Here is a 25986-nt window from a genome sequence, read left to right on the forward strand (position 1 = left end):
TATCTAAGAATCTCATCACATGGATTGGGACTGCAGTATGTAAATAAAATACATGCACGCCTCTCCTTTGTGTGCAGCTGGGGATGAAGAGACTTCTGTGCAATAGGACCAATCCATGCGGTGACCGCATTGCACAAGTGATAGCAGCAACGTGAAGCTCCCAACAGATGGAATGAACTTTGAGCAGCAACCATACTACTGTGGTAGCCTATGAAGCAGCCCTAATACCTCATAATGGTCACCACATAATAGTTCCACACCCCTTTTTCAGTCCCTAAAATCAATCCCAAAGGATTCACCGCATAATAGTCACAGGGGCACTCAGCACACATTCTCTGTACCGGGCAAAAGTGTGAGGGGAGTGGGCGGGCGAGAGAAACTGCAATGAGTGATGCACCAAAAACAGTTAGTAGCAAATAATAAGCAACAGAAATATAAGTACGTTCATTAATAAAGAATTGTTTCCTCACGTAATGGTTGCGCCTCAGGTTTTTCCTCGCATAATGGTTGTGCCTCGGGTTTTCCTACGCATAATAGTCACACAGCCCTTTTTTTTAAAAAGGAAAACATCAGCATTAAAACATGCAACCATTATGCAGTGAAATACGGTATGCACTTAGAATCGCATGCTCATGCAGACTGTTCCTCTCACTTCATCACAGAGGATGTAGTCTGCAATCCTTCCAAAGTAGTGATTTACTGAAGGCACAGGGCATCCAATTCATATGTGGAAGTATTTACTCCACTGAAGTGAATGGGGTGACTCTTAAAGGTGAAGAGGCCTTGTGCCCAGAAGATAACATTTCATTGGCATACCTCTATCCATTATGGCCCGCTATTTAATCTGATTAATCTTTATCCTTGCCTGCAGCCAGAAGACTTAGATCCTTTCCAAGAGGCGCTAGAAGAACGAAGGTACCCTGGCGAAGTCACGATCCCAAGCCCTAAGCCCAAGTATCCTCAGTGCAAAGAGAATAAAAAGGATTTAATAACGTAAGCATAATGTGAGGTGAAATTATTTTTTACTCCTTTTATAACCTTTCTCTCTCTCTCTTTCGTTGTCTGACTTGAATAAACAAATACATATATGCCTTGCAGTATGAGCATGCAGCATTTGCAGCATATAAATGTTTCAGACTGTCAGTTAAGTGATGAAGCTAACATGGTTTCTGCGTGTCCTTAATGATGCTATATCGTACTGAGACGCCATTTTCATTGAATTCTGTTCATTTTGCAGCTTTTTCGGTAGGATGCTTAAACCCCCCTTGCAGACATTGCAGCTAAACTGGAAACAATGAAACTTTTCAAAAGTATTTTTTAAACATACTTACTATTTTGGCTGTTTTTTGTTTTTGTTTGGTGGCAGATGTCCAACACCAGGGTGTGATGGGAGTGGTCATGTGACTGGTAATTACGCCTCACATAGAAGGTGTGACTTCATTTTTTTCATGGTGGATTCTGTCTTTTCAATTTATTGTTTTCAGCTTACCTCAACAATGCTGTCAAAGTAAAAATGTTGAACTATGTGTTAACCCTTTGAGTAATAAATGTTGATCTTAAGAGCATGCTGATTTGTGTGTTGTATAAACGTCTTTTTTCTTTTAAAACTACTACTAAAACATTTTTAAATTTCCTAAAACTTTTTCAGATAGTTAACCCATGGATCACTAATGCTTTTTTTGTTGTTATACCTACAAACTTATTAGGGGGAAAAATCTGATAACACCAGCAATAAAGCTTTATACCTAAATATATTCAGAGGGTTAACTTGTGTTACAAAATTCAGTATTGCAGCACTTGCCCGCCCCATCGCTTCTCTGCATTACAATATTTTTTTTTATTAATTTAATTTTTTTTAACGTTGTGTTTGTTTGGAAGGTCTTAGTTTAAAAGGTTGACTTACATGGCTATCCTGACCTGTTTTACAGTCTGTCTGGCTGCCCATTGGCTGACAAAAGTATTCGAAGTATGCTGGCCACAAGCTCACAGGAACTCAAGTAAGATATAATTAATGCCTCTTTTTCTTTTTAAATTGTTTTCTTAGCAGTTGCAAACAGAAGTTTCGGAATATAAGAGGACACTGAACAAAGCTACTGATACATTACTGAGCTTCTTACGGCATGTGGATATCAAACACTAACACAGACTATGATCCACAGGCTGTGGACGTTGTCCTGTCACAGGTTTCTGATTGCTGTGATGTCACGGCAGCCACAGGCTAGGCAGAGATTCATAGCCCTTATGGATGCCATGCTGTTCATCCATGATGTAGGAGAGCGTCAGGGATGCTGTGTTTTAAAGAGGAAGCTGTGAAGACCTTAGAATTACAATAACTTTAAAACAATGTTTTTGAAATTGAACTACTGGCCTTCTGATGCAGAACATTTGAATAAATATTGAGCTTGTAGTAAACAGTTGTTGAGCAGATAAAAACAGGGGCTCTTTCAATACATGAGATTTTCAGGTTGCTTTTATTTCACCTGTAGGACAAATAAACTTACTTGGTGGAAGTAGGAAATGCAAACCTTAATGTTCGTTTATATTTTAAGTTCCTTAGTGTCCTGTTTTCAGTGAAAGATTTGAAATTAGGATAGCATAGTGCTAGATTAGAATAACACTTCATATCTCAACTGCGGGCACCTGGCGCCAGATTCCAAAAAGCTGAGTGGGGTTGGGGACAGATCCTTCAGTGGAGTTCATAATCTAATAAGTCTGACATTTGGAAGGAATTAGAGTACACCAAAGGACACAGATCAGAAGGAGACGCATGGCAACAGGATCAAGAAGGGTCAAGGCCATCCCCAGGTTCTTTATTGCTTGGATGTAGTTGAAGCATTTTGTTGGCATCCGTCTGTCTCGAGAGACAATGGAGGGTTCCTCTGGGGGTGAAGTCAAAACAATGGAGAATCACAGCACCTGCTGTGGCTGCGGTAATTGGTAACTCATAATTGCTGCCTCCCACATTGTTTTTGCTGCGTTAGCAGCACCAAAGTACTTCTCTAGGGGGCAAGCCTGAGCAGTGTGTGTGGAGGTCCCGGTTGGACCAGACGACAGGACCCCCTTCTCATCACTATATTGGATATCTCTGGCCTATAAAAACAAGATAAATGAATGATGTCAAAGAAATTTGCTAGTACAGAAGCAGCCAGAGAGAGCTTTCCAAGAAGGATTTTTATGTGAGTACTGAAGACCTAAAGAGCATCTGGCTTTGGAAGATGTCATGGATAAAATCAGAGTTGTATTCAACTCTTCATAATAGTATTTATAAATGAGAACACACTTGAATTGGTATAAATAAATTCAGGTGTCCCTTTGAAGTTTAATCAGGTCTTTTTGGCAACAGAAAAAATTCCAAGCACCATCACAACTGCTATCAAACAGAGATGGTCCCACTTAAGAGACATTTTTCTTAAAACAAAGAGCAAATCAAGGATACATCAGGATCATCTGTTTTTGCTTTCCCTGTGACCTTATTCACAGCATAAACAACAGTGTTTAGTCCATGAGTCCTCTGAACAGTCAGTATGAACTGTATAATAAAATAGTTCAAATAGCTTTTAAACCATTTCACACAAATGGTTTTTATCAAAACTCTGGGAAAGTATATTAATTCCGCAGAGAAGTACCTAAAGGACATTAGAGCTAAGGATGCCGTCACTTTTGCAGAACAAAGATCCAATATGCAGTTGATTTTTTAATGTGCTCATAAAGGACTGGCAACATTGGGGGGAGTCCAGGCTTTTAAGCACTTGCAAATGAGATGTTCAAGATGTCCATGAGATAAACTCAGTCCTCTAACCTCATCAGTGAGAGAGGTGGCTTTCTTGTCTCAGCCCAGTTATCACATATTTATGAGTGTTGTAGCAGAACTGGTGCTTCCGTGATGAGAGTGTGGAGCTCTTTGAACCTATATTTGGGCATCTTCAACTTGTCACTTTTAGATTCCTGCTCCAGTGGGGAATGCTGTCACTTTCAGAAAGGAGCATAATGAAAAAGATAAGAAAATCTTATTCTTCCATTTGTAGCAGAAACAAGAGAAGCTCTGGGTATTCCAAGATGCACTTTCTGGCCTGTCTGGTTTATTACCTGAAGGTAACCACCTACTCCTTCATTCTGAAGATTTGTTAGGAAGAGACAATCTCAAACTCCTTCTTTGATTCCTCTGTCATTACCAGATGGATATTGCCTCCTGGATGTCTACAGTTCTCCTTGCAGTAAGCTTCCATACTGAAATTATAAAGATCTCATTGCCACATCTGATCAGCAATCAGATCTGTATTGAAAATGATGAGACTGATCAACTGATAGACTGTTCTGCCAGCTTCTCTGCAGTTTTCAGCAAAATATCAGCACCACAACTTAGAGCACCTCTGGAATGTCAGGATTCAGTCACATACCAGTATGTTAAATTTAAAATGGATTGATATGCTCTGTCACCCTGACACACCAAATCCACTTTTTTAAAAATAAGTCTTTTTTGCAGCTTGAGAAGTGACAGGGTAATGCATTGAAAAGTATGGGATGAACAAATAAAGGTAAAGGATCCCTGGATGGTTAAGTCCAGTCAAAGGCGAGTATGGAGTGCAGTGCTGTTCTTGCTTCAGGCTGAGGGAGTCAGTGTTTGTCCACAGACAATGTGGCCAGCATGACTAAACCACTTCTGGTGCAATGGAATACCATGACGGAAGCCAGAGCGCACGGAAATGCCGTTTACCTTCCCGCCACAGAGGTACCTATTTATCTACTTGCATTGGTGTGCTTTCGAACTACTGACCTTCTGATCAAACCACCAACCTTCTGATCAGCAAACCCAAGAGGTTCAGTGGTTTATACAGGAAGACACATAAACACTCTGTAAGCAAATGAGATGAATGCAGGACAATGCTCATTTTCATATAATCACCCTGTAAACAAATCAGCGTGAATGCTCAACAAAGACAAGACTCAGTTTAACCACCATGTAAGCATTGTGCAAGCTATTTGGGAAGAATGCTCAATTAACAGGTCATCTCGAGGGGCCCTAATTAAAACTACCAGGGAGGAACAAATCTTCCCACTCCTCTCATTTCTAGCCCAGCTGGAGCAAGCCCTGGTTTGCCCCACCTGCCTCCCTCCTCCTCTCTTCTGGAATCCATCCTACAGAGCAAGTGGTCATAGAAAAGCCCCCAGGGAGGGTGACAAGAAGGAAGGGAAAGCCCTGAAGTCAGCATCAAGCACCAGGGGATCATGCAAAAGGTCCCGTTCTTCATTCTGCAGCAACAACAAGAGAAACTATGGGTATTCCAAGGTGTATTTCCTGGCCAATCAGATTATTGCCAGAGTATTATCACCTTCGCCACCATTCTGAAGATGTTGGTGTGGAAGAATTATCAGGGCCACACACATAAAAGGAAGTAAGAACAAACAAAAAAAAACCACCCTTGCAGGCATGATGACCAGTGCATGGACTTCAGTAAAAAAGCTCCACAACTGAAAATATTCCAAAGTCTGGCATTGGATGTCCTTGCATTCCAGAACAGGAGCATCTGTGCCACTTTGCCAGTGGAACTGGGAGACAGCTGCAGGGCCAAAGATATCGGAAGACAAAAACTAGAAACTTTGTGGCAGGCTTGTTCCTTGGGAACTCGGGTGCCCATGAGACAAGTGAAAGGCATCAAGCTTAGAGAAGTGAAGCAGTAGGCAGTAGCATTTCCCCCCTTGCCACTTTCCCACTGCAGCCTTCTCTTCCAGCTTTCTACCAGACATACATACATACATACAGGAACCCCTGCTAAGGAAAGTCTCCATGCTTCCCTTCCCTTCCCTAATGTTCTGTCAGGAAGGCAGAAGCACAAAATGCAGCCCTGAAAACTAGAATAAGTACTCGTCTTTTTCATTTCACCAAGTAAGGGCCCTTCCCTTCCACAGGTTGAGTGGATGAAATGCATCTATGCCAATAAAAGTTCAGCAGCTCAAGCTTGTTAATAGTTCACAGAAGGCTAATCCACAGTTCCTCTTGCCCCACAGCTTTGCACCAGGAGGAAACCACTCTTTAGCTCTCAGTCAGTGCAAACAGTCTCAGGATTGCAGTCAAACAAATAGACAATAAAACTCACATACAGTAGATACATTGAAACCAAGAGAAGTACATCAAAAACATCCCACTCTATTTCTGAAAGGTCACAGAAGGCCAAAGGCCTGGTTACAGAGGAAGATAGATAAAGAGATATAAAGACACCAGGGCTTCCTGCGGGGAACATTCCACAGAAGGGAAGTCACTGCAGAAAAGGCCTATTCTCATGTTGCTACCCTCTGGGCCTCTCGTCGAGAGGACACATGAAGAAGGACCTCAGATGATGAGCGCAGGGTCTGGATCAGTTCATATCGGGAGGGACAGTCCTTGACGCATTGCAGTCCTGACCTGTTTAAGGCGTTATAGGTCAAAGCCAGCACTTTGATTGGGCTTGGAAACTAATTGGCAGCTAGTGTAGTTGGGCCAGGATTGGTGTCATTTGCTCAAACCATCTTTCCACGGTGAGCAACCTGGCAGCTGAATTCTGCACCAGCTGGAATTTCTGAACTTCAGAGGAAGCCCTACATATTATGCATCGCAGTAATCTAATCTGAGGTTACCAGAGCATAGACAGCAGTAGTTAGACTACCAACTGAAGCTGATGGAAGGCATTCCACGTCACCGAAGCCAATTTAGCCTCAAATGACAGCAGTGGATCCAGAAGTACCCCGAGCTGTGAACCTGTTCCTTCAGAGGGCATGTAATGCCATCAAGAGCAGGTCTCCTCCCATCCATTCTGTGTAGGGAACTGTCCACTAACAGCACTTCAGTCTTCTCTGGATTGAGCTTCAGTTTACTCAGTCCAGCACATTCACTTCCCAACCTACAGATGTAAAGGAGAAGTAGAGCTATGTGTCATTGCTGACAACATACTCTAAAATTCCAGATGACCCCACTCAGTGGTTTCAGGTAGATGCTGAATAGCATGGGAGGAGGGAATTGAACCCTGAGGAACCTTGCATTGATGGCCCCATGGGGCCAAATGATATTCCCCAAACATCAGCCTCTGAAAACAACCATCTAAGTAGGTTTGGAATTACCATCTGCTGATGGTGTGAGGGATTTACTGGTATCTGTTTAGTTTCTGTCAGTTTATGACTAGTCCCTAACATCCTGCCATGCTTCCTATATTAAACATTAAAAAGGCCTTGGCTAATAATAATAATAATAATAATAATAATAATAATAATTCATTTATACACCTCCCATCCGGCTGGGTTTCTCCAGCCACTCTGGGTGGCTCCCAACAGATTAAAAGCAGAATAAAACATCAAACATTAAAACTTCGCTAAACAGAGCTACCTTCAGATGTCTTCTAAAAGTCAGATAGTTGTTTATTTCCTTGACATCTGATGGGAGGGCGTTCCACAGGGCAGGCGCCACTACCAAGAAGGCCCTCTGCCTGGTTCCCTGTAGCCTCGCTTCTCGCAGGGAGAGAACCTCCAGAAGGCCCTCGGAGCTGGACCTCAGTGTCCGGGCTGAACGATGGGGGTTGAGACACTCAGGCTGTTTAGGGCTTTAAAGGTAACTTTAAAGGACACTTTAACACTTTATAACTTTAAAAATGGTTTTACAGTTGAATTGCATTATAGGCTATATAGGCTTGCAGCTTCTGAATAAATAATTATCTACAGAACTGCAGATTACAGAGCCCATGATGCAGTGCAACTCTGATATAACTGCATATGCATAACAACATCTGGTACTCAGAAGCAACCATTCCTGTATATAGTGTGTGATTGACAGTGACAGAGACAGAGAGAATATTGATGCATATAATATATATGAACTCTATAGCCAAGCTGCTTCGTGGATTTTATTGTCCATATGCTACAAAACATTTGATAATGTTTAATATAGGGTGCATGGTAGCACATAATGAGACAGAATAAATCCAACAGGCCAGGCAGATTTTTCACAGAAATGTATTGCTGGGTGAATGGATTTTATTAGAGTTAGAGGTTTGAGAGGGCAAAATATGATAGGATATTATGTAAAGAACAGTTTGATAGAATAAGAATAAAATACGGCTCACCTTTCATTTGGTGGAGAACTACCCTCCTTGCTAAGTGTAGTTTTTATTTTTCAACTTGTGCATATGTGGCAGAACACACCTTTAAAGTCCATTGAAGTATTTGTTGCATGCTTCACACGCATGTATCCAAGGTAGAGTACATCTAGCCTAATGCCCTGCTTCCTTTCCCAATTGCACGGGTTAGATAAAAGGCAGGGCACTTGATTAATTTCTAATCAAAGTGTATTATACATTTATCCACCTGTGATTTAGCTAGTATGTACTATTGGTTTAACTTGATAACTAGCTAAATACTATTATTGCCTTTTTTCCTGCAATGAGACTGTTCAGTTAATCAAATCCAAAGTGCCAGAAAGTACTTTGATACCTATCATTTTATTCTTCGGCAACAAAAGAAATCTACATATATTGATTTAGCTGTCATCAGCCCTTCCTGCAGTTGGTGCTGGGAGTTATATAAGAAAAAGAGACTAATGGGAAATGCCTTGTTCATATTTGTCAGGTTGCTTTGTGGATCTCAATTGCCGGCTGCAGCCCTGCCATGTAGGGCCCATGTAGGGCCACAGAAATCTGGTGGCCCACAGATTTAGTGCTGTGTTGAGGTTATTTCAAATGCATGTAAAAGTCAGCAGCCAAGAAGGGGGATGAAAAAAGACTAAAACTATGTGGTTGATCATTACAGAAAGGAATTATTTTGTGCACAAGTCCTACTGAGCCGAGTTTCACAAAATCACTAAGTTAGGGCAATGCATTCTGGTGGCAGATTCCAGAAGCCATTAATTCTGATTTGGGAGAAGACTCTTGGGAAGATGATAAATGATCCAAACGTTTCTCAAAAAACTAACAAACCCCAAACCCCTCTCATGCTGGAACTTGCTTGTGCATTGATCCAGACTAGTGCTGTCACCAGCCTACAAGAATTTGCCAGGCTGAATTTTGGAATTTCTCAGTGTATCAGGTGAGAGAGAAGTTTTTAAACTCTGTTTCTCGGTTTTTCAAATACATGGAGTCTGACGGCCCTGAATTAATAATGAATATTAGTCCAATGAAAGAGGTGGTTAATACTTCATTTATCCCCACTCCCTGGCATATGATGCCTTCTGTTAGTAGGTGGGTCCACCTTGATGGCTCTGCCATTGTCAGCCTGCTAAATAGTCCAGCGGAACGCCTTCTGTTCTAGAACTCAATTGCAGACAATTTTATGGGTGTGTGGTTCAACAAGCAAAAAAATTATCCTATGAATAATTGGAGTGTGAATCATATAAACATTTGGGCCAAGGCACAGAACTAGTGCAGTAACACTGTACCACTGCAGTTTGCAGGTTAAAGTATGCAGTATGTCCCCCCACCCGCCCCTCCCCCATGGCGACTCAACAATTCAGCATTTGTTTGCACTCTACAAAATATAACTGTACTGTAATTAGTTTAGTCCTTGTTTTATGCCATATCTATGGGTATGAATGCATGGACAGATGGAGTGTGATTGAATCCACTGGCCTTTCCCTACTGACCTTCCTCTATTCATCTGTAACTCTGAACAGAGCCTGCATAAGCTTCAGGTTGAACATGAAGGTTCTGTCGTGTGGCCAGAATAGGCAAATGCCCCCTCTACCAATCTGTGTGTATACCAATGTTACAAACATTGTTGATCCCCATCCAAGTCCTGCAATGAGCTTTACCAACCAGTGGCGTAGCGTGGGGAGTGCAGGGGGGGCGGCCGCACCAGGTGCAACATCTGGGGGTTAGGGTTAGGGGGCGCAAATACACGGGTTAGGGGGCGCAAATTACTTGCCTTGCCCCGGGTGCTGACAACCCACGCTACGCCACTGTTACCAACCCACCCAACCCCATAAATAAGGTTTTTATTACTGTGATATTAAGATGCCTCAAAAATTGCAAGCAATTAAAATTATTAGTAGGATTGGAATGATTAATAGAGAAGATGCAGGAGGAAAAATATTAACATAAAGACCCACAAAGGGGAGGGGGGAGTCTATGGGGGATTTATGGAATACTCTATTTTTGTTTTGGTTGTTTGGCAATTGTTTGAAAACTTCAATACCTGAAATTTAAAAAAAAAAAATTGTGAGGGGTTTTGGGGTTTTGTAGCAATTTTTGCAATTCAGAAGTATAACTGATCTCTTATTTAGGCCATGGGATTATAAGCAGAATATCTAAAAGCAATCACCACCTGCCCAGATCCCAGTACAGCATACCAGTACTATGGCTGGTTCACACATGACAGTGGTGCCCACACAGTACCCTGGTAGACCAGGCTTCTGGCCCAGCTGCATTATGTTGCAGTACCATTTGCCCTTGTCTCTACATAGGCGGTATACAGGGATGATTAGAGTTGCATACTCCTATGTAACTTCATTGCACAGAGAAACTATAGACCAGATACCAGGAGATACTGAACTCATATAATTATATCAAAAATAACTATTGTCCCATCACCATACTGATTGTGTAGCAAAAATGTCATGTTTGAAGTGGCTGTAGTTTCCAAGAACTTCATAATTAAGATTTCATCTCGAAAGGTGATCACATTAAAGCCAGCAAGAGCTACAGAACAGTTCTACACGTTTACACAAAAGTAACCTCAGTAGGACTTACTCCAAGAATATACATAGGGTTGCAGCATTAATTAACTTGCTATTTTCCTTAAAAACTTTGCAAACTTACTCAGTTTTTACATGGTACCCTCAAACGGACACCTTTATTTACTTTGACTACAATCCTATGTACACTTTCTTCAGAGTAAATTTAATTTAATTTAGTGGGGCTTGCATGAAATGGATAAGGTTGGATTGTCATGTCGTGATTAAACTTGGCTTTAAATAGAAATTGCTGTAAACAAAGTCCTTCTTCATTTGGGCTTATTCAAAGCGTCTCACTAGGATCTCATTCCAGATTTTATAACTTCAGCAGAATGAAAAGTCACCCTCTCAATTTCTCAGCATTATAAATATTCCAGACTGAGACTATAGTGTCACAGTCAGATATTACAAAACCTGTCCAAGATCACTATATCCTCACGAAGCATAGAGTCTAAGACATTTGCCAGTATCCAAATACCCATGCTTCTTTCAACATAGAATCAGCTACAGGTCAGTACAGCTCATTCCCTAATGTACCAGTGCAATGTTTCTTTAATATGTACACAAATAGGTATGCTAAGTTAAGACACAAATCCCAATAGATTTCCAAGTAGAAAATCAGGAGTCAATCAGGAATCCCACTGTACTTATATATCTGAAGATGAATCTAATTAGTGCCCCACGTCATTAAACAATAAATCATAAATATGTAGATCTAATAACTCAGAAGTAATGGCATCAATGGGATTCACAATGGGAACCTAAATCAAATCAATTCAATTAATGACATTTTATTAATATATGTAACCTGTTAATCTTATAATTTTTCATAATTTTCTTACAGTTTCTTACTAAACGTCATGTTTGGTTTAGTTTGTCGGTAATAATTTTGATCATGGAAAACTCATTTCTAAATTATTTAATAAATAACATGAATTATATGATCTAGTCAAGTTAATATCTCTTTTTGTAGTAAATATATTTGCTGATCTGCTTGTCTCAAGTATCAAGCTTAGGGTCCATTCCAAAGCACCTTACCTGAGAGTAAACCTGAATGAATATAAATTTTAAAAATTAAAAAATTGTCCAGTAGCACCTTAGAGACCAACTAAGTTTGTTCTGGTTATAAGGTTTTGTGTGCATTTTTTAATTTTTAAAATTTGTTTTGATTGCATCAGACCAGCACGGCTACCTACCTGAATCTGAATGAATATACCGTAGTTGGACTTACTTAGGAGTAAACATGTCCAGGATTACACTGCAAATGCCTAATTGTGGCCATCTTGCACATATGTGCATAATGCCAATGAATCTTTTCAAGTACTCTTTGTGCTACAGATTTATTCCATTTTGTTTACCATCAGTTTTACTAATTTTAGTAGAATATATTTCCATAAGACTCATTGCTATTTTCTTTCAAGTTACATGTGCTTAGGAATATTAGTAGACCCTATCAATAATCAATTTATTTGTAAAATGCCAGTAGTAGGTGTGCCAAAAGCCCCCCCCCCGCAACAGATCTGTGCATATCCACTTTGGAGATCTGTGCACATAATCTAAAAATTTGTGTACATCTGCTGAGGAGGGGATAGATAAAAGGAAGTTAATGATAGAATCCTCAGGTAAAAACACTTAGGGATTGCCATGCAGATTGTGATTTCTAGGCACATGTTTGAGAGATTTTTCGTCTGTCTTGCCATTTTACCCAGGAATACCTGCCGTTTACTGCTAAGTCTTAACAAACGTCAATCAGGCTTTCTGCGGATTGACACTTGTTCCAATTCAGCAGCAAACTGCGTTTTTTCCTGGGGAAAGCTGGAGGGCAAATGAAAAACACCTCGGATCCATGCCTACAGTAGAAAGCACAAGACAGTCGCAAGAATGGACGAGCCCAGAGACGATGCCCCAACGGATGCAAAGATAGGATGCAGCCCATCCTAATCAGCGTTGGACCAAAGGAGTAGGTGGGCTTCTGCGGAATCATGTTTTAAAGACATGATTTAAAGACAACCTGTTTATTGAGCGTTCATTCTGATTTGTTTGCAGGGAGAGCAGGTGACGTTGCTTCAAAGCAAGTGTTATCCCACACTTTACACTGTTTCCCCATTACAGTGGTGCCCCGCAAGACGAATGCCTCACAAGACGGAAAACTCGCTAGACAAAAGAGTTTTCCATTTTGGAGGTGCTTCGCAAAACGAATCTCCTATGGGCTTGCTTCGCAAGATGAAAATGTCTTGCGAGTTCCTGCGGGGTTTTTTTCCTTCCCCCCTTTTTTCTAAGCCACTAAGCCGCTTATCAGCTGATCCGATAAGCCGCTAATAGCGCTAATAGCGCTAATAGCGCTAATCCGCTAATCCGTCAATGGGCTTGCTTCGCAAGACGAAAAAACCGCTAGACGAAGAGAATCACAGAACGGATTGTTTTCGTCTTGCGAGGCACCACTGTACTTTTCTTATCGCAGTGGGCCTCTTTCAAATTGAAGCTGGTTTGTTGCACAATACGCCCCCAATCAACTGTATTTGCGTAACCTGGTTTTGCCAGTATGTGACAAAATCCCTCTCGCAAATAGAAACAGTCAGGAAGTGCCCTAAGAGTCCCTCAGCAATAAGCTGCGTTCCCCCCCCCCCCAGTTGGCATTTGCATACAAAGCTGAGCAGAAGTGCAAACAAATGCATTCCCATTGTCCCACCACATTCAAACATTAAGAAATCCCATAAGAACATAAATGTAGCCCTACTGGAGGAAACCAATGGTCAATTTGGTTAAACATCCTTCTTCCTACAGAGCTCAGTCAGTCACCTCCCAGGAAGACCACAACAGGGCTTGAAAACAATAGCCTTCTCCTTAAGAACCCCTATTTGGTGGCATAAACATGGAGGCTTGTTTATTTATTATTTTATAAGATCTGTTCATTTTCTATGCTTTAAAAGGGAAGCTGTCAAAATCCAAACCAGTCTCAGTTGTCTTTTAATTCTATGGGGTTGGTCAGGGACTGAGGAACACGACGTCTGGTTCTGCAACTGCTCCCTTCGTCTTAATTCCACAAGGTTCCCTAGTCTCGCTTCTCTGTATCATCATAATATTGCCCCTCTTTTTCTCTTCCACATCCCACAAGTCTCTCACCCCTCCCCTCTATTTTTACTGGCTGCCCCTCCCCCCCTTTATATTCCTGTTAGCTGAGAGCCAGTGTGGTGTAGTGGTTAAGAGCGGTGGACTCATAATCTGGTGCACTGGGTTCGTGTCTCTGCTCCTCCACATGCAGCTGCTGGGTGACCTTGGGCCAGTCACACTTCTCTTAAGTCTCTCAGCCCCACTCACCTCACAGAGTGTTTGTTGTGGGGGAGGAAGGGAAAGGAGAACATTAGCCGCTTTGAGACTCCTTCAGGTAGTGATAAAGCGGGATATCAAATCCAAACTCATTATGGCATCAAGAGCACATGAGGCTTTAACTTTTCCTGTAATTCACCCACAGAAGTAGTATGGCTGGGAAGTAGTATGGGGGAAAAGCTCTTTACCACTTACTGCCTGCTTTCTCACATCAAAACTCTGTCAAAACTCTTTACACCTTATGATTGCCTTAAGCAAGATAACTAGTGGACAACCAAATCTACAACTAGCATACAAATCAAATCTTGAAACCACTGGTTCAGAACTTGCCATCTTAACTTTTTCACAGTGGGGGACTAGGAGATGAATCTCTCCCAAGTCAGTCCAGAGAATAATGGTTAAGAGGTGACTGATAAATGCAATCTATCTATTTATTTAGAAAGTTTGTCTTCCACTGTTGCTTTTTTGAGGACATTGCCTAGCAACTAACAATCCATATTGTTACAGACAGGTAAAGAACTGGGGTTCCTGTAGTGCTGATTCAGCTGACAGTGGACCTGATTTGGGGCTAGTGGTGATTCATCTGATCTTTACCCCCGCAGTGTACATCTTCTGTCTTCTAGCCGTGGTGTTAATTATGGCTTTGTGGGATTCTGCCATACCAGAATATGGGCTTTCCCTGACTCCATAGTGGTGTTCCTTCCCTTTCCTTCTGCTGCACAAATCATTTTCATTTCCTCATCTCATTATTGATTCCCGTTTTAACCTTTGGCTTTCCTTCTGCTCTGCATGGCTGATTCAGCAGCCTATTTCTACATCCCTAAGCATGCAATCTTATTTGAATGATGTAAAATGTCTTCAACCCAAGCAAAGCTTTGAAAAGTACAGTTTGTAGAAATTGCAATAGAAATATTTTATTTACCTTTTCAGTTGTTTATGATTCAGCATCTTATTTTCCCCTTAAACTTTACATCTACAGAAAAATTATGTGCTGACACAACTTTATGGTAATGAACTACCTATCTTTTTTCTGCTTAGAGAATTTGACAGTCTTAATACGCCATCTATATATCAGATAAAATCAATGATTATTTTTTGTCTCTGTGAACCATCAGTTCAGTCTTTCATTCTCCCCTCTGAGCACAGGCTATTGAAAAGTTCTTCATTTCTTTCCCTCAGTAACAAGTGCAAAATCTATTCATGCTTTCTCTACCTGTTGCTAAAATCCTTGCCCATATCCTGGTAATCTTCTTGCCTTGCTATTACAGTTGCTTTTTCCGTGACATTATCCTTCTTCTGGGTCAGTCCCGAATCCCTGCAACAAAATCCTCCCCACTTTTTGATGATATGATCATCTCACATCTCCTTAAGGCTGTGACTTGGCTTCCTAATACCTTCTAGATCAGCTTCAAAAGCCCCATCCTTATATGTGAGGCACTCAAGTACCATGCGATAGGACGATATTTCTTATTTCCTTTTTCCTTACAGAATAATTTCCATCCCTGGTCTCCTACATGTATGATCAAAATCAAGTCAAAGTTGCTGTTTCAAATGTCTTGATCACTTCGTTCAGAAGACATGATGTGACCTTACCGAATGGTGTTTAATCCTTAACAGGATGAAAGTACTCTTGCCTAAATTGTGCAAGGTCTTCAATGGGATCAATAGCCGTGATCTTCCTCTACTAAATCCCAGCTCATTTTGTGACTTTCCCCTCACAATCTCCACTCCAATGCATTTTGTATTTGCCTTGATTTACCAATGGTTCTAAAGCACTACGCCAAGGTATGGTTACATGGTACACATTTGGTACACATCACCCTATGACTTATCGGCTGGCACACTGAATTTCCACTTATTTAAGAAGGTCCTTTTGCCTTTTATAAGCTTGATGGCCATATCACCCACAGTGTTATTGGAATGAGAGGAAGATGTAGGGCCAAACCACATATGAGGCAAGGTGAGGCAATTGCCTCAAGCGGCAGGATCCACAGGGGCACCAGATCCTGATGTAGATCTTTATTGCCCCCTCGTTCCTGATGTAGATCTTCACTTACCCCTTCTTCCTTGGCAAGGAGGGGGGTTGCCATTTTGTGGTTCACCTCAGGTGCCAAAATGTCTTGTGCTGGCCCAGGGCAGATGTGTTGTTCGCTTGAGTAGCACTCGTTATGTTTTCCCTTCTAGTATGTCTGAGGCTAGAAACATAGATAAGGTATAGAGAACTCACCGCACTGCCACTTTAATTGTGCTGTGAGTTCTGTTTTCATATTACGTCTATCTCTAAAATACTAGTGAATCGAAATGTTGATAATATATCAACATTGCCTCTCCCTCCTTGCTCGCCTGCTGATGCTGCTTCCTCCTCCAGCTGGGAAGCTTCCACAGCTTCCTTCTCGAGCACTCAGCCTTTGCATTTGAACCACAGGAGCTCTCATCAGAGATCCCTCCATCTTCAGCCATTGCATGTTAGTTATGGAGAGTCTGTTTACTTGAGCTCCAATGCCACTTGTATTTTGGGGGGGACATGAATTGCAGTTTGTTTGTCTTTGCATAAGTCATGTCTAGGTTCCTCCACCACAGGCCTACATCACAATTTGGGTATGACATAATTCAGCCCAGCTCTGCAGCGAATGCTGCATGGCTAATGGTGATTTCAGCTTCTGGTGGAGCTATTGCAGGGCAAACTCACAACAAAACTAAACTAAAACCCCACAGCTGCAATCCAGGCAAAGTAAAAAGGTTGAGACAATTCAATTATCCATGCCAGAGGCTTATTCTAACAATGATGTGAATCTGCACTTGCAACGTTTTTTCATCCCACTATCTGAGCCATTAGGCTTCCAAACTGCAAAAATTGAGTCTTAGGTCAATCATACGCCACCTTTGAGTATTTGAGGAAGAGTGGCAGATTGTGTGTCAAAGGAGAAGTTGCTATGTGTTTTGGCTATAACTGTCTTTTTACAGAGCGAGTCCCTTCAAGCTCCATCTTCTCTTAGCTGGAGATGCACTCTTGGGGAACAGTTGCTTCCCAGCCTGGTTATGTTTGCAGGGTTTGCCTGTTTTCTGGGTTTGATGGTTATTTGGGGCCAGTGTTTTCTCCCCTTTGACTCTGCCCTTGGAGGTGCACTCCATTGTCTCTCGAAACAGACAGAGGCCAACAACAGCATCTGGGTCTAAATGTCAAGGCACTGATGGGTAACCCATTGTAGCTCTAATTTTTCTACCACAAATGGATTAACCATCCAGTGCCTGAGCATTTTTCCTGTGTTTACTGATGGTGCACATCAACAAAATTGGTCCTGGTATTCTTTTCAGTGTGCCAATCCTGGGATATTTGCATAAGATATAGGTATATACTATTAAAAGTTTCATCCCATTGCCTTTTTTTCACCAACTTGTTTTTGTGTTGATATTTCTTCACCAATTCATCAGTGCAGCAAACAATAGCAAGAAATTGTTTTCATGTGCATGCAGGCACATCTTAATTAGTTCATTATTATAAGTAGTTTTCCATAGTTCTGAGTAATTAAAAAAGAAAAACCTAGAAAGGCTTTCAATTTAAAATGCCTTTGTAGCAAGCAGTGCTTTCAAGATCATTCTTACAGACTTGGATCCTCAATATGTTACCATAAAGTGCTTCTGAAAGGACTTGTCTGTTGACCACTTCCTCAGTTCATAGGTTTATTCTCTCTTTTCCCACTGTCACAATCTCTTAACTCAGCCCAAAGTGAGGTGAGGAGAACATAATTCATTCTGTCAGTAGCCCGGGAGAATGCTGTTGGAAGCAGTGCCTGTATGAATGGGGGTACATATCACTCATTTTATCATTCTTTCTCCTGAAAATAAAATTTGTGGGGGAAATGTAATCTAGTTAATCTAATACCAAGTTAATAAATGAGTCGTGAACTGAGATAATGAATGTGATCTCTCCCTCCCCCTACCTCCTTTTTAATACTATAGAAGGGAGCGATTTGCTACTTAATGAAAAGTTGCCCTCTAGGTCAGTCTCAGATTTGTCAGCTTGTTAGCAAAGGAAGTTCCACTTGGCAGAAATGCTGCTGGTTAGTCTGGTGAAGGGAAAGCTTGGATCTTTAAAACGTCACACACACACACATACACAAAAACCCTGGGATAATTCTGAATTACACAGAAGTTTACATCCAGTGCTGCAGAACATAGGAACACTGCAAAATGGAATTGCATGGCAGCCACTGGAATTTGAAGGAAAAAAAATACGAGACTTCTCTGAGATTTAACTGAAACATTTTCCAGTTCCGAAAAGTGTGTTTAATGTAAAAAGAAAGAAAGACAGAGTCTCTTGACTGGAGGGTAAACCACAGCCTTAAAGAGCTGGAAAGCCATAATTAAATCATGCATTGATTCTGAAAATGTGCGCTAGATGAGAGTTTTTAAAAAATAATAAAAATGTGTTGCGGGAGGGGGGGGGAGAAGCAAAGAGCAGTCACACCAGTGCCATCGCCATGACAACCGTGCTGTAGTCAGGCCTACAGGACTTTTCCTGCCAAAAGTGAGGGAGATCACTGTCCCACTGGGTGGCTTTGTCCTGTGATGGCGTGTTACATGGCGCAGTGGCATTATACACTACGACAGGACATGGCAGGGAAAGTGAGAAGCAGTCGCAGAGCCTAACTTCTTTTGACACAAGCCCCAACTGACACTGGAGCTAATAATGTCATGCCACTTTGTGGGTGCGGTGAACTCCTTCTCCCGCCTCCATTGCTCAGCAAATGCTGCATGCGGCTTTGCAAAGGGGTACTTTGCCCACTTTATTTTTGTATCCTGACACGGGTGGGATACGTAAAGAGAGAGAGAAAGAGAGAGGGAGGGAGGGAGGGAGGGAGAAGAGGAACGAAGAACGGACGGGCCACAGTAGGCTGGAAAAAATAAAAAATCAAACCTCAGCTATATGAACTTGCTGCCTTCAAGCTTTAATATTTGTGATTACTAAGAAGAGCAGAAAAACAGAGTAGACTTAGAAATCCAGAGAAAAGTTATTAAACTAGATAGTTGCCAGGATTTGAATGATCTCAGACTTGTTTCTGTTTACGATTTGTTTGGGGGTTTGTTTGTTTGGTGGTAAAACTCTCTAGGCTGTAAAATGGTGAATTCCTAAAGATACTAGCAGTTGAGCTTTCTATAAATTATGTAAGTCTGACAATGTTTTTAAGTAATTAGGCAAATAAAATAATAATAATAATGAATCTTGGCTTTTGCCCACAAGAGGGCAGTATACTTTTTGTTGTTGCTTTGTCCTGTCTAGCTTTCTTCTGCCTTGCTAGAAGGACATTTCCTCTGGTGAAGAAATCTTCCTAGCTAAATCAACATCATTCATTGCCTGGCTGTGACGATGTACATTAATTACCTGCGAAATATTACGACTAGCATGTAATGTTGCCGTTGTTACGCTAACAATAGTGCAGATCTTGTCCTTTTCCTGTTGTGGGTTTGCAAATTCAAAGATTTGGGTCATTTGTTGTTGATACTGAAGATATCCAGAAGCTGATGGCTGGGGAGGGGATTGCAGGGTCCTGGTATGATCAGGCATCATCCAAGAAACTCAAACCAGTAGGGAGTTCAACTCTAAACCCTGGAGTCTCTGCTGCTAATCCGCCTTACTGTTGCCTGCCCTCATCCCCTTACAGAGGAATGAGGTGGGGTAATAAATCTCTACACACACACACCCTTGTCCTCTCCCTTCGGGTAGGTGGTCAGATTTGCCCATGGAAAAGCAAGTGAATGGACGAAAGCAACAATGGCAAAGACAAGGAGGCAAGCTCACAGAAAGAATATTATCCAAAAGACACCCCCCCCCCCATCCCAAACCTGGAACTGGCACTGGGTGACCTAAAAACAAGCACATTTATGCTTGTGATTAATAGCATTTTCAACACAAAAGCAGGAGGATGCTATTGCACTCATTTTGTGCTTGTGGGCTTCCCATCTGGTTGGCCACTGGAAAAATCATACATGATTATATAGGCCTTTGGAAGGGTTTTGTTTATTTTTATCTCTGGCAAATGTTCAGTGAAAGAGGCTTTATGGAATTTCCACTGCAAGCCCAACTGGGCAAATGCCAAGGTTTCTGATGATGTAGGCTTTTATGTCTCCCAAACAAGTTATTCAAATGACTCTTGTTTCTTTCAGGTGTCCCACACCTGGTTGTGATGGCTCTGGGCATATTACTGGAAATTATGCTTCACATCGAAGGTATGTAAAATGTTGAGCTCTTTATCACAGTGATTTCCATTTCATGGGTCGACTTGGTCTTGGTCTTGAATCACCAAGCCCACCAGCAAAGGGCGTTGGGGAGCTGTGCTTGTCAAGTATCTTCAGTTACTGCACTCAGTGTGTATTCACAACAGATCCAGCCAACAACTAAGACCATTGTAAAAATGAGTAAGTCTCAAAACAAATCGATACTCAGCTACAAACAACTCATTATATTGAAAACTGGTAATGGCAACATTAAATAAAAAGTTACAATTCATTTATAGACTCAAAACAAACACCACAGCAAAATTCAGCCACATCAAATGCACAGACAAATTAAGGTGCCAGGATAATAGGGTTCAAAAGTCCCAAAGCAATTGGAATGATTGTTTCAAGCGTGTGACTGTTGTCACATGGAGTTTGGCCTCACACAAAATAAATATTGCTACAGGTGCCTATCTCCCTACTTATTACTTCAGATACTTCCTGGTTTTTGTTTGTCTTTTGAAAAAATTATATCTCAGCCTGCATTTTCAACCGGACAGCTCACAAAAAAAGCACACCTAAATGTCAAAAAAGCACCATCACAAATTTGTAAAAGGGGCACATGGCTACGGTTGAATTATTACCAGTTTTCAAGGCTTAAAAAGATGATGATGATGATGATGATGATGATGATGATGATGATGATAGCCACCCTCCTAAAACAAACTGACAAACAATGAGAGTCTCTAGCATTGTGGGATTTCAGAAGGTTAATACTATTCACAACTGAGATGGAGCAAGAGGATTACATCAGTTCCTCCTTTCACCTGCAGCCCCCTGCATTACTCCCACATTATTCCAGAGTGTTCCCCAAAACTCAGGGCAAGATTTTCAGGGGGCTTCAGTGAAAATCAACATCTCCCACCTTTGCTTCTTGCCAACAGCAGGATCCTTTCATTTGACTTGTGCTCTCAGAGTCTCAAGATCCAAGCGATGGCTTCTTAGGAAGTTTCATTTTAGACATAGCATTTGAAGCAGACAGATCACTTCTTGCTGTAGCATTACAGGTTTTGGTTTAATGCGGTTCTTGACATAATCTACCATATATAATAAAATGTCCAGGACTTTATGGAAATTGTTTTCTTATTGTTTGATATTTCAGCTAGTCCATATTTATTCGCATCCACATCAGCTGGTCCATACACAAGCTGCTCCAATTCATATCATGTCAATAGCCTTAAAATGTGCTTACATTAATTGTGTCTGGTTACTGGTAAGTTAAGCACATGCCAATATCCATAGGAAGGTAGAAAGGATTACGTTCGCAGGTAGAAAGGATTATGCTACGATTCCCAGCCCCCTTAACAAACTACAGTTCAGACGATTTTTTAGGAGAAGCCATGTGCTTTAAATGTACAGTGTGTACGCAACCCTTGTTGCTAATCCTATTCTAAAATAATGTATCAGTGACCAGGGCTGTTTGTAAACTGTGGTTTGTTAAAGGTGCTGGGAATTCTAGTTCTGTGAGTGACAAACTACAGCTTCCAGCATTCTTGCAGGGCTGGGTGGGTGCTTTAAATGTATTGTGCACATGCAGCTTAGGAGAAGTTACAAGAAGCAAACATGACCATCTGGGAGGTGACTTGGGCCTCCAGGAATCCTGATTTATTTTGTTCAAAAACCCACCTTTAGAATCAGGTTACCAAGGAGATTCAGTTTCCAAGTCCCAGTTACTAAAAGGCCTCTCATAAACTAAATTCAGGAGTACACATGACATGCACCATGGGCCTATGGCTAAAACCTCTATCCCTGTGTCAGAGTCTCTTCCCTGTGTAATATGTAGATATATGCTTACCATATGTCATGACAGCATTATGTTCTAAGTTTCTTCATTCCCAGTCCACATCATTCATTGGTGGCAGCAACAAGAAAGTTTGCAAATGTGATGATACTGTATTCCTACACAAAGGGGGGGGGGAGCTTTGATGCAAATGCTCCTTTCTGCAGCAGCCCTATAAATGGGGCTGGCAGTAGACTTCACGGGTTCCTTGGCACGGTGTCACCAAAGAACGCCACTCACCCACCACAACCAGAACAGGGTTTGTCTATAGTCCTGGTCCCATTGGGATTCTAGATGTTAAACATCATAAAGTTCTGTGGTTCCCTATTCCTATAAAATAGATCTGTAAGAATTTAGAGGCATAGGGCTGGTGCATTTGGACTAATTAAACATGGTGGGTGAGAGCCACAACTGCAGCACTGAAACTGATCTGGGGGCCCAGCAGGAAGAGTGATGAACAAGGGAAGACCAATGGGGACCCTTCTGAGCCAACTGGGTCCTTGACCAGTGCCTGGTCTAGCTCACCTCTGGCACCTGGTCTGCATACGCTTCATATAATCTGCAGTTCCTAACCCTTTCTAACTTCTGGCTTTTTGCTGGACTTGGTCACATTATTTTTCAATGAATATGTGGAGGGGAGCTGAGGTTGAACCTGCTGTCTCCTCCCCCACCCTCCTTGCATTAGCTGTGCCTGTTTGCACAGGGCCTGTGTGCTGACAACATGCATGATTTAGACTCCATGTAATCAGGGAATGTTAATTCTGCAAGACCCAGACTACATATACAAGTTGTACATATATAGACTCAGGCACGAGCAACACATAATGGTTGAAAAGGGAACTAGCCTGATATGTATTGTAATTGATACAGTGATTTCAAACTTTTTGTATAAGAAATGTTATGATATGTATTGTAATTGATACCGTGATTTCAAACTCTTTTTGTATAAGAAAGATGTATGTGTTATAATGGTAGGCCTCAAAGTGCCTGGGCCTCATTCACATTGCAAACCACTCCTGCTTAAAAATGAGAAGCCACATTCTAGTCTTGATATTGTGATCAATACAATTTGCATCAAGTACCAGCCCTAAAGTTTCGAATTCTTCATAAGAAAGAAGGAATGCATCACAACCTCCAATTACACTATAGAAAACAGAAAGGCATCCCCATGTGTTAATAAATAATATAACATGGGGAAAGGGAATTGAAAAGGTTTTTGTGTCTTCTTTAAATGATTCATTCACCACTTGCCTCTCTGTTTTACCTTTCCCTTCCCCCTTGGCCATAAATTACACATAGCTTTTTGACGTTCTCGACTCATGTTCTTCTGAAGCCCATCAGTGTCATAGCTGGAGACACTATTAGCAAGAGATTTAATGCACAGTCGTCCTTGTCTTCCAAGGGTCTTGGTCCATAAGGGTCCTGGAAGGCAATTTTGTTTCGCAGTGAGAGGAAATCATGATTCATGGGCTCCCTCTTGTGGTGTGAATAGAACTGCTAAAGTCAATGCAGAAAGGATGTCGTCTGCAAGTAACGTTTGCAGAAAGTTTAATTCTCTAGGACGCTTAAGAGAATTATTTTTAGAATTAAGGTGTTCAGTCTTGAAATGATTTCTTTCATTCAGTCTTTCTGGTTGTCCACGAGCAAAGAAAAGTGGGATCAGGATAGTACAAAGCAAAGAAGACAAGGAAGATCAAGAGCCAATTAGGTAAGCATGAATCTAGTCAACTTCTTATGAACATGCTCAGCTATCTCGTCTGCCTGTTTTCTTCTTGGATACATATTTGAATGACAAAAAGACGCTTCTACATTCAAGTTCCTTGTTTTTAAATCTGTACGACTTCATATATACATGCATTCACACACACACAAATACACACACACACACATATATATCTACTCATATATATTCACACACATATATGCATACAAACACAAACACATATGTGTCTGGAAAGATTTGAATTAAATGCAGCTTTCATAGTATTCATTCAACATCTGACCAAATACTTCTACTGAAGACAATGAACAAATGAACTAGAAGCTGGTGGGTGCATTGTGCTTTTGATCAAGAATATGCACACATGAGTCTGTTGCCCATCTATAATCTAGAATCTCGGACACTCACGCCATGGGAGAAATTTGAGGAGAGCATATGGATGCTTTCTCTTCCTATAGTCAACAGCAGGGCAGCTGTGCAACACAGCCGCTTTCTTTGTATGTACAGCATACCATTTGCCTCCCCAGCTCTTTGAGGCTTTCTATAATATTGTATGGCTCTCTAGGTTCATTGCCCACACCTTGCACCAGACATGAATTTTTTAAAAGCTGCCATTTTAAGGGGCAATTGAAAATACAATGAGAAACATAAGGGGTTTTTTTTGTTTTTGTTTTTTTGTGTGTCTGTTTCATAATAACAAAAGCAGAGCCAAACCTGCACACAACGTTCAGTTCTAATCACAACTCCTATTTTAGAAAAGCAGTTGGCAAAGTCTGCATGAAAAATCCGGGATCTTATCACTAAGAAGCATGTTCACTGTTTCTCACCTAGGGAGGCACAAATCTGGTTTTGCACATAACACGAAGCCATGCTTTAGTAAATGATGGTTCATTAAATTATGGCTTAGCATTCTATGCCAGCAACTTAACCATGGCCTATTTACTGCCAACTAACCACATTAAGAAGCCTTGGTTTGTTCTTGATTGGTAAACCTTGGTTTATTTCATTTATGGCTTGGCACTGTGTGAAACTAGCGCCCTTCCTTAATAGTGGTTTGTTTGGCCACCCCACTCCACAACATTCACCATGTTACAAACACACAAGGGAAGAGGAGCTGGAAATCAGACTAAACTTTGGGAAAATAAGCCAAACTTCCTTTGGTAATCTGTGGAACCATTTATGGTTAATTCATGGTTTCTTAAACATGTCTTGGTGTTATGTGCAGACCTGGTCAGTAACAAAGGTTTGCTAGATTGGCGGTTACCATATCCCACTGTGTTGACATTACATTACATTTACACAGAGCTTGTTAGCGGAATGTTCCCAATTCCATTAGCATCTTCTATGTTTGTGTTGCATTTCTTGTTGGTGTTCTTGGTGGGGGTTGTTGTTGTTGTTGTTGCTGTTTGCTTTTTCTTTTAAGCCATAAAGCATGGTTGTTCTTTTTTTATGTGAGATTTATTTTGACTTTGTTGTAGAGGCTGCCAGGTATATGATGGCAAGACAATAAAGTTTATTTCATCTATCTGCTATCCAGATGTCCAGTTCCTGGTTGTGACGGTCAGGGTCATATAACCGGGAAATATGCATCTCACCGTAGTGCATCAGGATGCCCTCTAGCTACTAAAAGGCAAAAGGATGGGTATTTGAATGGCTCCCAGTTTTCTTGGAAGTCAGTGAAGACGGAAGGTATGTCATGTCCGACCCCAGGATGTGATGGTTCAGGACATGTCAGTGGTAGTTTTCTTACACATAGGAGGTAAGTAACTGCAGAGGTTCCCCCCCCCATCTAACTGTACTTTATTTGAAATAAGCTCTCCATTGGCCGCAGTGTGCAAGTCTCTTTAAATTACCGTATTTTTTGCACCATAACACTCACTTTTTTCCTCCTAAAAAGTAAGGGGAAATGTCTGTGCGTGTTATGGAGGGAATGCCTACGGGTGGCATGCCTACGGATTTTCCTCCTCTAAAAACTACGTGCGTGTTATGGTCGGGTGCGTGTTATAGAGCGAAAAATACGGTAATTTTAACACGTTATTCTGTGGAAAAAAAGAGTCAACCAAGATTTCTTAGGTATGAAGCTAGATAGAACTACCTAGCTTATGTTTATGACACCCTTGAAACAAATTCGAGCCTATCAATCTTATAATAATCATTCGAGCCCAATATTGTTTTCTTAAAGCAAAATAACAAATA

At 41.2% G+C, this 25986-nt stretch overlaps 1 protein-coding gene and 1 long non-coding RNA gene across 17 annotated transcripts in view; one reads left to right on the forward strand and one right to left on the reverse strand.

Annotated features, from left to right (window-relative positions):
• Window positions 1–25986, forward strand: part of MYT1L (myelin transcription factor 1 like) — a 285138-nt gene that overhangs the window by 244838 nt on the left and 14314 nt on the right. For 12 of the 16 annotated variants that reach the window (XM_082215422.1, XM_082215413.1, XM_082215421.1 and 9 more), the window contains 6 exons: window positions 872–993; window positions 1367–1429; window positions 1929–1997; window positions 20180–20242; window positions 23695–23778; window positions 25328–25549. In XM_082215422.1, the coding sequence (XP_082071548.1) occupies window positions 872–993; window positions 1367–1429; window positions 1929–1997; window positions 20180–20242; window positions 23695–23778; window positions 25328–25549 (623 nt within the window). The remainder of the gene's footprint in view (window positions 1–871; window positions 994–1366; window positions 1430–1928; window positions 1998–20179; window positions 20243–23694; window positions 23779–25327; window positions 25550–25986) is intronic. The other 4 variants (XM_082215425.1, XM_082215426.1, XM_082215416.1 and 1 more) reach the window with 1 other exon arrangement.
• On the reverse strand, window positions 831–19534 carry LOC309528331. Its single transcript, XR_014217671.1, has 3 exons — window positions 19398–19534; window positions 1332–1499; window positions 831–959 (listed from the first exon to the last, which is right to left on the reverse strand). It is a non-coding gene; the product is annotated as an uncharacterized lncRNA (long non-coding RNA).

Source organism: Podarcis vaucheri (genome assembly GCF_965113315.1).
Source record: "Podarcis vaucheri genome assembly, chromosome: 3".
In the NCBI taxonomy this organism is placed as follows: domain Eukaryota; kingdom Metazoa; phylum Chordata; class Lepidosauria; order Squamata; family Lacertidae; genus Podarcis; species Podarcis vaucheri.